Source organism: Schistocerca nitens, chromosome 5, assembly GCF_023898315.1.
Source record: "Schistocerca nitens isolate TAMUIC-IGC-003100 chromosome 5, iqSchNite1.1, whole genome shotgun sequence".
NCBI lineage: Eukaryota > Metazoa > Arthropoda > Insecta > Orthoptera > Acrididae > Schistocerca > Schistocerca nitens.
This window is the reverse complement of record NC_064618.1, coordinates 28,489,685-28,505,145: the sequence shown is the minus strand read 5'-3', so window position 1 is coordinate 28,505,145 and position 15,461 is coordinate 28,489,685. Positions and strand designations below refer to the sequence as shown.

Sequence of the window (15,461 nt, the reverse complement as noted above, 5' to 3'; positions counted from 1 at the left end):
AGATGAAGAAGCTTGCACAGGATAGAGTAGCATGGAGAGCTGCATCAAACCAGTCTCAGGCCTGAAGACCACAACAACAACAACATTAAATATTGTCCGAGCCACCACGTTAATTTATAAATACGTTTAAAAACACGTTAAGATATCAACAGGAGCACAAAGATGACATAACATTAAACGGTGGGAGAATATCACACATGTCTTTTTACACCTTGAACAATTTTAGGTTCGTCTCAGGGCGTAAATTTGTGACCGATTGGTGTGTAGTGGTTCAATGATCGTGGCGTTTGGGTGCACACCACGCTTTACACTGAAAAGGCCCAACATACTCACTAAGAAAGTATGTGACCCAAAAACTGGCGTACCCTTCCGCCTTTGTGCTGGTGGCAGCACGAGAATATCGCCTAACAGCGACGCAACAGACATCAGCCTGATGTCCACAGACACGGGCTCCGTACCCACAGTTACCACATACACGCAGGATAAGTGCTTCCTAATCACAGTTTTAGCGCTTAATCAAGCAAAAGAGAAAGGGGCTCCGGAACATTTGAGAAAGATAAAGAGTGGAGTCAAGGCCATGACAAATATAAGACAAACACGTATCAGTCCCAGATAAGTACACAATTTTCTCCGAAGTGACTCCACTCATGAAACATCAAAATCTGAACAAAGAGAGGCAAGTATAACCAACAATACACAAACTAGAATATTATCTCAAATCTACAGAGACATTCATCACACCGCTAAACAGCGAATCCTCGTACACAAACACGAAAACACTGGTCCATCAACCAATGTATACATCAGAAACGCTCTTCTCTGAGAAAAGAGCAAGACACAGTACGTTCAAAATCTCTCACCACTGCATCCATCACATAACGTCTTGAAACAGAAAAATAAATGTGCTGTTTGAGACTTTCCCGGCATAGTAGCTGCTTCATTGCTTCGCGGGCGTCGCATCGGATAAAGTTGTGGAAGTTGCAGAATATTTAGAGGAGATAGATGCTCGTCATCTTCCGGAGCTTAATGAAGCTGTCTCCTTGAAATATTGTGCAACTTCCACAATATTATCCGACTTGAGGCCCGTGAACCAATGAAGCTGAAAAATAAATGCCCCATTCTGAAATGAAAATAGAAATGAGCACCGAAGTATCCTTCGCCTAGGCAGTACACACCGAAACTTTCACAACAGTTACCATTACCTCGCCATAGTCCAAAAAAACTTATTCCTCGATCCATCTCATTCCTGAATCATCAACTGTTTTCCAAAGAGTTCTCATAATTATTCCTGTGGGAACTCTGTTGCATTTAACAAAAACATCAATAACATAGTGTGGCCCGTCCTTCCAAGCAGATTCACATTGACACTATTTCAAATTTCCAATCATAATATAGTCTGAATGACAAGTGAGGTGCTTCGCCCTTAACAAATTACTGTGCTCTCCTGAATCCCATCAAAAATCAATCAAAACATCCTCTGCCAACTGGATGGAGTAAGTCTACAACATCTCAAATGGGCTGTAATGAATTCACCACCAGCCAAATACTTCCAGAAAAAGAAAGAAAATCCGCTAAAAAGCTTTTACAACGTAGACTGTAATTCCCCCAGCAGTAGCAAAATTCTTCCACAAAACCATCTCAAAAATCTCTAGAACATATTCTATAGTGCCGTCGGTATCAATGAAATACTTCAACATCAACTTTCTAGGACAAGTCAGAGTACAGAACAATCTTCCAGACAAATGTCCACTGTAATCAAGAATTACCAGAATCGACATCTTTCCGTAACAATTCACATTTGTGAGGAAAACACTGATCGTCATTATAACTCTTACTATGCCTTCAAGGTAATCCAAATCACAGAGGGCTTCTTCAGCATTGTAGGGAGTTCGTCAGATCCCATTATATACTACTTAATTCAGCCGCAAACAGAGTTTCGTCTTTCGCCACAAACAAGCTTACAACACTGCAGCATATTGAAGAAACCATTTTGTAAATTAGTTATTCATTCTTGTGACAGCGTACACATTATGTCCAATTTTTAATTATTCCTTTCCCTCTCAGAACTGATGAGTCGAATTATTTAATTTCGTTAACTTCACACGGATATTCGCTCTCCCTCTTTCCAATGCCAACTTCCCTAACACACTCTTACAACAAGCGTGCTATCAGTGACGAGTAAGGCTCTTATACTCTCGCTACGGTCGCAGGTTCGAATCCTGCCTCGGGCATGGATGTGTGTGATGTCCTTAGGTTAGTTAGGTTTAAGTTGTTCTAAGTTCTAGGGGACTGATGACCTCCGAAGTTAAGTCCCATAGTGCTCAGAGCTATTTTTTCTTATACTCTTCCCGGAATTGTATGCCTCTACCTCTATCACAGGAAACATAGTACCGGCAATGAACCCTTAACTGCAATGCGACCTACACTTACTGTCTGTCATTCACGAACATGCCTCTACCAGTATACATTCCTAACCTTTATGCACGTACATCAGGGCTCTTAAATACATACCTCTTTGCACCTCTCTACAGGAAGAGGAAAAAATTTACAAAACTACATATCAGTCCCCTTTTCCCACTAAAGTGTTATCCCCAAGTAGTCAGTTCTGCACACAAGTCTTAGTGACGGAGCCAGCATCTGACTTGGCGTCAAACTTGCTTCTCGTCTCTCCGGAGAACTGACACCTTCGACCAGACGCCGTGTTTTGACGGCGACGGCCGTCCTTGCGGAAGCAGCTCTCACGTCGCTTTCGCGAGCTCTGTGCCTTACATTTGTATGCCCCTTCGTCTGTCACCCCTTCCTGCACATTACGGATCAGCGTAAAAGCTGCAAGAAGGACCTCGTTGAATTTTTCGATTTTAAACGTGCAGGGAGCCCACTCTCGATTATGTGGTGTGCTCGATGACAAGGTGCCACGTTACACATTTTGTTGCGGCTGACTGTGGGCGGACTCAAAACACCGAAACCCTCAATAAAACTGTCAGCGCCTGTGGTTTCTGCAGTGTCGTGACAACTTTGATGGTTTATTCACTCTAAACTCTGCCTTTCAGCCTCACTAATAACAGAATGCATGCATCTTTCCGCAGTGGTTCTTTCCGCACTTTATCTTCCAGGTCCCGTTTTGTTTGTTACATGAACGGCTATCTCGCCTGTGTTAACCTCATTCTGAACGTCTGTGGAACCGTTTGACTTTTAAAGAGTCTCTGCCTCTTGCAGTGCTACAAAGTAATCTTCTCTTTCATCATACACGGTACAGCTTCTCCGTCTTTGTTCACGGCTGCTGGCATGCATGCATCTCCTTGCGATAGTGCTTCTCACACTTTATCTTCTACTATCATTACGCCTGTTGCACAAATCGCTATTTCGCTTGAGTTATTCTCGTCATGGATATCTATCGAGCTGCAGCTTTCGGCAACGCCAGACTCCTCCACACTCTGGACGCTTGTGGGTTGAGTGTTCTCAGTTATGCCGCCCCCTTCATGAGGTTCTGCGGTGCAGCGGCCTTCTGCTAGCGTGCACACTGTAGCCGCCCTCCGGCGATCTGCTGCCGTCGACTTCTCTGACGTACGATACCGATGTTGTTACGTACCGTATATGCCCGACTGTTCGTTGTAACGGCGACTAAATTTCCGAAATTTTTGAAATTTCTGAAATTTGTGGTAAATTCCTATGGGACCAAACTGTTGAGGTCATCGGTCCCTAGGCTTACACACTACTTACTCTAAGTCAAACTAACTTACGCTAAGACAACACGCACACACACCCATGCCCTAGGGAGGACTCGAACATCCGACGGGGTGAGCCGCGCGAACCGTGGGAAGGCGCCTCAGACCGCACGGCTAATCCCGCGCGGTTAAATTTTGTGTTTTCGTCATAATTAATGTTAACTTTTTGCTCAGTCGATCAGCCTTCATTTGTTGCTGCTTTACCGAAGACAAGATAGTTAGTAACGCCTTTGTGTGTTAGTTATTACTAATACACACGCAGTTACGGAAATCACTTTAGTTTTTTATTAACAACATTCAACAATAATTAAATGATCATGAATGATTGCGTTTTGCAGGAGGGTTGATCCTCCAGTTACCATCAGCTATTACGGCGACTACAACCTCCGTAATTTTTGTAGTTCGTCACCCAAAGCACTATGGTCCATAACTATACGTCGATACAGTCATTCAAATTTCGTATGCTTTCAATTTCACAAAGCTAAGTGTCCAGTTCCGTTCTTATATTCAACTGAACGTCCCTTCGTATAGTCCACAAATACTATTATCAGTTATTCGGCATGTAATAGAATTTAATACTGAGCGCTACTTTTCCTTGCGCATACAATTCCTCAGATATTCTTAGTCCGTCACCTTAGTGCAAAACTCTGTCCCGTAAAAACTAACTATAGTTAATTTTCTTGCAGTTTAACAGAAGTGCCCTGATCCCTTCCGCAGCATATCGCAAGGAAATGCCCCCCGGTATATCGCACGCCGCAGCTACGTAGACTTATTCAGAGCGCAGAAAACAAGACACGACAACTGACAATACCCCTCTGCTCCGTGATGACTGGGTGTTGTGTGATGTCCTTAGGTTAGTTAGGTTTAAGTAGTTCTAAGTTCTAGGGGACTGATGATAAGTTCTAGGGGCTGATGACCATAGATGTTAAGTCACATAGTCCTCAGAGCCATTTGAACCATTTTTTGACAATACCCGCGAATGGTTTACAGAGCAGAATTTAGAAGGAAAAGTCGCCACGTTAAACCCTCTTCGATTTCCCTGAAGCGCTACTTTGTTGGGGGCGTTATTCTGATGAGAGGTTAAATATCCATAGTTTTAATTAAAACTTGTTCAATGTTATTAATTTATTCCGATGTAATCGATCACGTCTCCCCTATATGAGAATAAGCCTGATAATATTGTTCTTAATTAAAAGAGGGGTTATAACATGAATTTCGAGACACGTTTCCGCACTGACTGTAAGGTTCCGCGTATTCCTTGCCGCGTTCGTCCACACATTCCTTGCTCCTACTGTATATCGCAGTACACGACTTCCGACGTCCCTGACGCCGATTGACGGATAGCTCGGCTTTTTGCAACTGTTGAGTCTGCGTCCCAGTTTCTCACGTTGCTCTTTCCTTAGTGCTCCTTGTCCCTAAATTAACGTTTTAACATGATCATCAAACTTCTTGTTCCGGTCATAGAATTTTTTGAACGTCTTAAAAATATTTCTCCTTTACAAAAGCCTCCTGCGAAATTGCTGTCCTGAGCAGAGAAGTCTCCAACTGAAAGTGCAGTGTTACGTATTTAATACGCGTCCTGGTAGGATGAACTAAGTGAAAGTATAGTGTTGGTCCGTTGCCTAAAATGCGTGAAGGTAAAATCCTTACAGGAATGTCGTCAACTGAAAGTAGCCTGTTAGTCATCTAAAATGTCTCTCGGTTGAGTTAGCTAACTGAAAGCATGCACATGAATAATCTAGTGTGTTTAAATTCAGTTCACTTAGGATAGGCTAAGTGAAACATAACGTAACTAATGACGAGGTACTGAATAGACTTGGGGAGAAGAGAATTTGTGGCACTACTTGATTAGCACAAGGGATCGTCTGGTAGGACATGTTCTGAGGGATGAAGTGATCATCAATTTAGTACTCTAAAATTAGCAGAGGGAGACCAAGAGATGAATACACTAAGCAGATTCAGAAGGATGTAGGTCCTGGGAGATGAAGAAGCTTGCACCGGATAGGGTAGCATGGAGAGTTACATCAAACCAGTCTCTGGACTGAAGAACACAACAAAAACAACAAAGTGAAACTTAACTGTTTGATCTAACATGGATCCCGGCAGGAAAACATTAAAGAACAGTCGCCTGCAACCTGTTCCTTTTTAACCTGATCTCGTTTCCAAGGCAAAAGGGTATAAACAGTAAAATTAATGTGAGGACTGACTCGTTCCTTCCGCATTCTTCTACATGTCACCTTTCTATCTGCTGGTTTCGTTATCATGATGAACGATTCAATCGCGGCAGTCTTGTCAGGAGACGAATTTAGCGCGGCAGATTCCATAGTCCACCACAAGCGTGACGCACAGGTGCTGTATTCAGGGAGCCTTCATGAAACGGGCCAATGACCACTTTTCAACATGACGGAACAATTTTTGCTTTGTTAAATATTATCAGCAGTGTTCTTGTTTCTATGTCTTAGTTTCCGTCCTTGCTGGCTGCTATGGAGGTGGAAAGTACTGGTAACTTGTGATATTTAGAGCGCGTGTCAAGAGAATTTCAAGGAGAAACATATGTCAGAGTCAGAATCACAACGAAATTGTTTCCTCCAGTCAGTAAATTCATGCCCTCCAAAATTAAGGTTGACCAGCAGTTTAAAAGCTATTCTTGTGATGGAATTAGACAAATGGTTGAAGGAAAGAGGCAAACAAATGTAATTTCTCTACCGATGTTTTGAACCAAGGTCCTAGAACTGATATTTATTTAGTTAAATCAACAATAAGTTTAAAATTTTAATCTTGCTGATTTGCATGTGCTATTTGTAATTTATAAAACCTCTTTTCTGCCGGACATCTTGTAAGTAGGCTGTTTAGGTTTTTATGTTGGTGACGCCACGTAGCGCTCTGTATGGAAATCACTGACTGTGCTGTGTGCAGTCTGTGGCTGGTTGGCATTGTTGGAATTTTTGCTATGGTAGTGTTGGGCAATTGGATGAACTGATTATATATATATATATATATATATATATATATATATATATATATATATATATATATATATATATATAATGACTTTTGTTTGTTCTCTATCAAAATCTTTCATTTGCTAAGTATGCCTATCAGCAGTTAGTGCCTTCAGTAGTTAGAGTCTTTTACTTGCCTGGCAGTATTGGCGCTCGCTGTATTGCAGTAGTTCGAGTAACGAAGATTTTTGTGAGGTAAGTGATTCATGAGAGGTATAGGTTATTGGTAGTCAGGGCCATTCTTTCGTACGGATTATTGAAAGTCACATTGCGTTGCGCTAAAAATAATGTTTGTCAGTTTAGTGTTGATCAGAATAAGTAAAGAGAGAAATGTCTGAGTACGTTCAGTTTTGCTCAGCTGTTTGAAAATCAAATAATGTAAGAGGTTTATCAGCACAGTGATTCATAAATTTTTCTAAGGGGACGTTTCAATCTGTAGTAATAAAGGTGTTATGTAATTAAACAGGCCTAGAAATATTTTTTATTTAAATAAACTACGACCTTAAAATTTGTCCACTGATAGCTAAACAAAATTCTTGAGAAAATTTCTACAGATATCTCATCCAATAAATTTAAATTATAACGGCTTCCTGTCTCAAATCTAAAAGCCTGTTTCCAATCAGGAAGAGCCTTTTTTTGTCTACCGAAAAGCAGATGTATTGCAAATAACGATATTTTCCGTCAGCATCGGTATCACTGAGACGATTTACGAGAAATCGCTGTATTGTACCTCATATAATTTTTCCATGTGTAAATAAATCTACAAATATACGAATAGCATGTAGAAATTTCGTCGAACTAGGTTGGTTAGCTAGAGACGTCCTGCAAACTTGACATAATTTGGCCCTTTTTTTGTAGGGGCTTGTAAATGCGTGGCACGTGACCTCTGTTTTCGCAGAGGACTAAAAGATCTTGACTAAGAGAAACTATTACAGCGTAAAACTCGTCTGTGATGGACAGAGAGCGTTACGCGAGCGGTCTCTGTCGGTCAGGTGCTGCTGTGCATGGGCGGCTCCATCGCGCCCACCGTGCTGGAGACGTGTGCGCCGCCGTCGGTGTGCAGCGCTGAGGAGAGGCGGTGCTCCACCAACACGACGACGTGCAGCCCGCCCGACACGAACATCACGTGCAACGCTGTGGGCGTTTTCCCGGATCCCAACGACTGTACCGTATACCACATGTGCATCAAAACGGGCGACAACTCGACACGAGTGGAGTGCGACAACGGCTGGGCCTACGATCCACTCACTGCCACGTGCAGGTGGGGCGCCTACATGCGGTACTTGCTACTAAATCTAGGTTGAATATCTGTCTCAAGAAAGTTTTCACTTGAAGCTGCCAAGGGAGCTCCTTCAGTGTCTATAATGTACATATGTGCAGACTGAAGCTATGACTGACAGTTTGTACCGAGGCCAGGATTCAAACGTGGGTCCGCTGCTCGTCAGGCAGGCGTGCTGCCCACTACGCCACCCCGCCACAGCGGCTCTGCAGAGTTGCACGGACGACTCCAGCACGCCTCCCCCGTGAATCTAAGTTTCCATTCACGCCTCAGCCCATTTGGTGTCCGCTCTATGATATGTTCCGATAAGCTTCCCGTGGATTTTCGAGGGCGTGTGCTTAGCGATTTGACGCAGTGAATACGGATTCATTGCCGCGTAACTGAAGCAGTTATTGTATAGGTAAGGTGTCTGTTGTTTCGGACATGCATTTCAGAAAGAACAGACACCGTACCTGTGTAATATACGCGCCTGTCGGCAACCAGATCTTTCAGTGTAGACGCACGAATATCTCCAGCCTCCCGAGCGAAACGGTAGGGCTGCGAGCGAAGAGGAATAATGGACTGGGACCCTACTCCATACAGGGTGGTCCATTGATCGTTACCGGGCCAAATATCTCACGAAGTAAGCGTCAAACGAAAAAACTACAAAGAACGAAAATCGTCTAGCTTGAAGGGGGAAACCAGATGGTGCTATGCCTGGCCCGCTAGATGGCGCTGCCATAGGTCAAACGGATATCAACTGCGATTTTTTTTTAAATAGGAACCTCAATTTTTATTACATTTTCGCTTTGTGAGGGATGGCGCTGTAATAGTCACAAACATATGGCTCACAATTTTAGACGAACAGTTGGTAACAGGTAGGTTTTTTACATTAAATACAGAACATATGTACGTTTCAGCATTTTATTTCGGTTGTTGCAATGTGATACATGTACCTTTGTGAACTTATCATTTCTGAGAAGGCATGCTGTTACAGCATGATTACCTGTAAATACCACATAAATGCAATAAAGGCTCAAAATGATGTCCGTCAACCTCAATGAATTTGGCAATACGTGTTACGACATTCCTCTCAACGGCGAGTAGTTCGCCTTTCTTAATGTTCGCACATGCATTGACAATGCGCTGACGCATGTTGTCGGGCCTTGTCGGTGGATCACGATAGCAAATATCCTTCAACTTCCCCCACAGAAAGAAATCCGGGGACGTCAGATCCGGTGAACGTGCGGGCCATGGTATGGTGCTTCGACGACCAATGCACCTGCCATGAAATATGCTATTCAATACCGCTTCAACAGCACGCGAGCTATGTGCCGGACATCCATCATGTTGGAAGTACATCGCCATTCCGTAATGCAGTGAAATATCTTGTAGTAACATCGGTAGAATATAACGTAGGAAATCAGCATACATTGCACCATTTAGATTGCCATCGATAAAATGGGGACCAATTATCCTTCCTCCCATAATGCCGCACCATACATTAACCCGCCAAGACCGCTGATGTTCCACTTGTCGCAGCCATCTTGGATTTTCCGTTGCCCAACAGTGTATATTGTTCCAGTTTACGTTACCGCTGTTGGTGAATGACGCCTCGTCGCTAAATAGAACTCGTGCAAAAAATGTCATTGCCTCGTAATTTCTCTTGTGCCCAGTGGCAGAACTGTACACGATGTTGAAAGTCGTCGCCATGCAATTCCTGGTGCATAGAAATATGGTACGGGTGCAATCGATGTTGATGTAGCATTCCTAACACCGAAGTTTTTGAGATTCCCGATTCTCGCGCAATTTGTCTACTACTGATGTGCGGATTAGCCGAGACAGCAATAAAACACCTACTTGGGCATCATCATTTGTTGCAGGTCGTGGTTGACGTTTCACATGTGGCTGAACACTTCCTGTTTCCTTAAATAACGAAACTATCCGGCGAACGGTCCGGACACTTGGATGATGTCGTCCAGGATACCGTTGGGCATTTTGATCACAATAGCCATACATGGACACGATATCGACCTTTACCGCAATTGGTAAACGGTCCATTTTAACGCGGGTAATGTATCACGAAGCAAATACCGTCCGCACTGGCGGAATGTTATGTGGTACCACGTACTTTACGTTTGTGACTATTTCAGAGTCATCTATTACAAAGCGAAAAAAGTGGTCCAACTAAAACATTCATATTTCTTTACGTACTACACGAATATGTAATAAATATGGGGGTTCCTATTTTTAAAAAAATGCAGTTGATATACGTTTGACCTATGGCAGCGCCATCTAGCGGGCCAACCATAGCGCCATCTGGTTTCCCCCTTCAAGCTAGACGAGTTTCGTTCTTTCTAGTTTTTTCGTTTGATGCTTATTTCGTGAGACATTTGGCCCGGTCACTATGAATGGACCACCCTGTATACTGTGTGCCATATGGAGGTTTGCGTCGGACGGGAGGCGTGCTCGGATACCCAGAGCGCTTAAGCCATTGAATTACTTCATTGCCCCAGAACAGCAAAAGTCGGAAATTTCTTTCAAGTGAAGGTGTTATGTTATATACGTAATCTAACTTAGATACTAAGTGTAATACTGAAACTTCTGCAATCAACTACTAACTTATGAACGACTGTAGTACCAGATACATAAGAAAAACAGACAAAAATGTTAATTTAAGTAACTGAGTATTTTACTGTACGTCTATCTTCATCAGAGAAAACAGATTTTTAGTGAGACCATACGTAGTATTAATACCTTTGTCTTTAGTGTTTCAAAGGTTATATGCTCTTCCTGTCATCGCTACGTGTCTAACACCGTTAATCATTTCACCTCTTTTACTAACTGATCCATTTTCTACCCCTGCAAAGTATTGCTCCGTTGAGCCCAAAGTAGTCACTGGTGTCGTAGCATGTGTCCCAATAACCTAATCCTGTTTCTGGTAAGAGTTCTATCTAAACTTATTCTTCTTAGTACACCTACGTTTTGTACCCTGTTGGTCGAGTTAAGTTTAGGCATACATTTGATGAAAAGTGTCCGGACAGCCTAACGTATTGTGCAACTGACCACTAGATGTCTCGGTTGGCGGACCAGCCTGTACAAAGGGAGGTGGGGCGTATGGTGGCGTCAGTGTCCGCCCCCGGCAGCTGAGTGGTCAGCGCGACAGACTGTCAATCCTAAGGGACCTGGTTCGATTCCCGGTTGGGTCGGAGATTTTTCTCCGCTCAGGGACTGGGTGTTGTGTTGTCCTAATAATCATCATTTCATCCCCATCGACGCGCAAGTCGCCGAAGTGGAGGAAGCTGTGACAGCGGGGTGGGGTGGAGCGGCCAGTGGCTTGGAACGTGGGCGTCACGCGAGTGACAGCCCCATCAGACACATTCCGACCCTTCTAAAATGGTCCAGGTGTGCCGTTTGTGATTTGATGTTGGAGTGGAAATGCAAAGGAAGGCCAGGCAGACCCCACGTATAGAGGAGTAGCGACTGTCGAGAATTCTGTAAAGTTATTGTTACGTACCGCATGAGGACACCGGGAGGAATCCCTCGTGAGTTCCGCAGCGCCGGCAGCAGCGCCGGCAGTCCGGCGCCTGTGCCGGGGCAGTCAGACGCAGTGAGACACGACAGCTGCTGACTCCTCCTCACACGTCTTGTCAGTGCAAAGTGGCGCCTGAGGTCGTGTATAAAGCGACGCCATTGGAGCATGGTCGATTGTATACACAAATGAATTTGGAATCTTGAATCTCGCTATACCCTATAGCAATTCGATGGAAGCATTTGGTTTTGGCGAACGCCTGCAGAACTTTAGCTGGCAACGTGTCTAGCGCCAACAGCGAGGTCAAGAGGGGGTGGTGTCGCAGTGTGGGGGTGCGTTCGCTGGTTACGGTGTGGTCCCTTTATTGCGCGTAAGCAAATTCTGAATGTGGAAAGATTAATCAAATTTTAAAGCATTGCGTACTGCGAGCTGTGGAAGAGCAGTTTCCACACGATGATCATTTTTATCAGTATGTGACTGCTCCCTGCCATAAAGCAGAGTCTGTAAGCCAATGGTCTGTAGCCAGAAACATTCTTTAAATGGACTGGCCTGTCCAGAGGACCGACCCGAATCAGGTGGGACTCGTCTCGGATCTCGGATGGATTCGATGGTCGATCGGTCCAGACCCGAGCGTCTAACACCTACCTCTTATTCTGGTTTTGGGTCCCGAGGAAGAATGGGCTGCCATTTTTCCACAGACATTCACACGCCCCACTCAAAGTATCTCCAGAACAGAGCAAGCGATCGTAAAGGTGAGGGATCGACACACCGCCGTATTAATGTTGGCTATTTCTCTGCCATCAGTGTTTGATGAGGTTATTGAAAAGGCTGTGTATGTAAGGATAATTCATCATTTTATAACACATAATTTGCTATCAAATATACAGTTCGGCTTTGTAAGTCGTTAAACAAATGAAAATGCTACTCCACTTTTCACACACAAAATTTTCTTCATGTATTTAAGCACAGTGTCATTTACAACTTTCGCGTTAAGTAACTTTGTTTCCCATTCCGTTTCGTGTCAGCATCGCAAATCTGAAGAATTGTCTGGTAGCACACGTGAAATTTAACCAGTGATATGTCCATTCTGTATTCGTAATTCCTCATCAAACAGTCACAGTTTGTTCTTTGTTGTACACGATGTCGCAGATTTTGCCCTTTCCCACAAACAACGACCGCAGTTCATGAAACGTACACGGTAACGTCAGTTGAACTCAGAGATACCAAATAACGATCTCCGACATCGTTTTTCATTAGTACTATTACTGATCCATACATTTAGAGGATTTCTTAGAAATAGGAACACATCATCTTTACCACTGTGAAACTAAATTTCTTCTTGACATTAGGAGACGAGGCTGTATACCAGCTTAATGGTAATTTTTATGTTTTGGACTACGTTTACCGAAATATGACTTTCACAACTCAGCAATGCCTTATTTGACTGGTGCATTCATTCTGTTCCAGGCTAAAGCCGACGGATAGCGTGTGCACTGACCTCCCACTCAAGTGTACTGAACTCAGAGAGAGTAACGTAGTTCCAGCGAACCCCAGCATATACTACATCTGTGTTCAGGACAAGAATGGAAAGCTCGTTCCAAATTTGTACAAATGCGAGCATGGGGAAAATTACGATCCGGCCACTTTCAGGTAAGGTAGAGCTAACCGCTGCTGCTGAAACGCTGTGGCGCCTATATATATATATATATATATATATATATATATATATATATATATATATATATATATATATATATATATAAGGGGGATGGTCGCCCAATTTTAATAATAGAATTGACTATGAATACAAGTGGCAGTGAGCAAACTGAATATGTTAGAATTGATGTAATCCCGCATGTTACAAAAAATGAAACTTAACTATCTCACTCAAAACCCATACTACTTTGCATATATACCAGCCTACACTCCTACTCAAAAAGAACAAAAAACATTTCGTCACATAGGATAACATGGAGCCAAAATATTATGTAATTATTTGATGTGAATGAATTAGGTTATCCTCAGACACATATCGCAAGAAGTGATAGATAATGTGAAAATCAGCACTTGTTTCTTTCATGAATTATTAATTTTGCATATCTTTTACAGTTTTGTTGTTCATCAGAGTTAATGCAGAATACTTTTTAAACTATTAACATGTATTTTAACAATTTTGGACATACTGAAATTTATAAAAGATAATAACACAGAACTTTGTAATTTTGTAAAACGCTTCCTCAAACTTAGGTTTCGTTTAATCCCATAATCGACATCTGAAGAAGACCAAATTTTTCCTGGTATGTGCGACTTGATGAGAAAAAATATTACTATATTATAAATTTTAATTTTTAAAATATTTTCCTAATTAAAATTTTTAGTTCTCTGTAATTTTGTTGCAGCTGTAATATGGTAGATATCTGCCAAAGAGGTATAGAAAATTGCAAGTTACAGAAAAAATTTGTGCTACGCTTTATATATGCAAGAAGATATGTGCACTTAACTTGCGGGAAACTGCAAATGAGGATATGAGACATAGTAAATTGTGCCTCAGAACATTTCTGAAACATAATCTTCATTACGCTACATTTCTTCATCTCAAGGCTTACTCTTGGCATTCCTTTTAATATTTCTTGCTTCTTAGGTGACTTCAAGAGAAATTATTTCAGCTTGCTAGACCTGTTGTGTGCCAAAGCCAAGCAATATTGCTCTTTCATATCAAGAGTCACATTTTATGCTCAAATGTTACAACATTACGAATCTAGCTTTCACTCCATCACTGAGAAACGTCACTGCACACTAAGGAATACCTACGTCCACAAATATATGCAGCACTTAGGCAACAAACTTTTAGTAGACTGTAAACAAACCACTTCAGAAAAACTAAACAGGAGCGAACAGTCAGTTTACACATGCTGGAAATACCAACACATACAATATAGCCCAAACAGAATCACTTGGAAGAAAAATTTAATAGTTTATTTTTCGAAATACTAATGGTCCTACAACTGAAATAAAGGAGTGTGACAGCGTGCACGATCGTAACTCTGAAATTTAGTATGGAGTAGTCGTTTTTCAGTTTAAACCTAATAATGTTTATGTAACTGAAATCAGGACAAGCTATAGAATTTAATGAAATTATAAAAAATTCCATTTTTCTGTGCGATTCAAAAGTACAGTGTCCTTAACTTACAAAAAACACTAACTTGTCAAACGCAAACAGCTCACTTAAAAATGTAAGCAGAAACTGCTTAAGCAGAAGTTAGCTAAATGTCACAGCAGACTTCAGCCAATAAGAACGTCACAAATTATACAGGCCAGCACTGGCATCATATAATGGTGCAGAGTGTGTTTCATGACTTTCAATTTGGAATTATTTATCACGGTCTAAGTTCCCATCTGTCATCTGGATGACTTGTGATGAGTGCGAGTACTTTTATGGAAATTACAGGAAATTTTTTAGCGGAAAATTCTGAGAAACTGTTAATTTTGTGGCTGACTTTGTTGGTGCAGTGCATAATAATAGCGACGTGACTGCACTTTATCACTTTTAGTTTGGCACTTCTTTGCAGAACAAAATAATTTTTAAATACTTTTCTCATGCAATCTGACATTACTTAGAAGAACCTGGCAATGTACTGGTGGAATTACGTTTGCGCCATTTAAACGTTATTTTACCAATTTACCAAAATAACTCCATAGCCAAATTGATAGAGTAAATTATTGCCCATCATGACACACGAAGAAGTGATAGTATTCAGCAGCAACCATTATTTAGTAATGATAGGAGGAGGAGGATCAAAAAGAATTTTCTTAATTACGAAAATAAGAATGTTAAAACACAGTCATTTTGATTTATTACAAAAGAAGCACTCTTCATTTTTAATGGATAACAACGTCATTACTCAATGATAAATTTTATAGACTGCAGAGACAGCTATTAAATA

At 41.9% G+C, this 15,461-nt stretch overlaps 1 protein-coding gene across 1 annotated transcript in view; it reads left to right on the top strand.

The window, feature by feature from the left end:
• The window catches only part of LOC126260215 (uncharacterized), a 106,558-nt gene that overhangs the window by 58,660 nt on the left and 32,437 nt on the right, over positions 1 to 15,461 (top strand). Inside the window, exons 3-4 of the mRNA XM_049957511.1 lie at positions 7,720 to 7,988; positions 12,985 to 13,167. Coding sequence (XP_049813468.1) covers positions 7,720 to 7,988; positions 12,985 to 13,167 — 452 coding nt within the window. The remainder of the gene's footprint in view (positions 1 to 7,719; positions 7,989 to 12,984; positions 13,168 to 15,461) is intronic.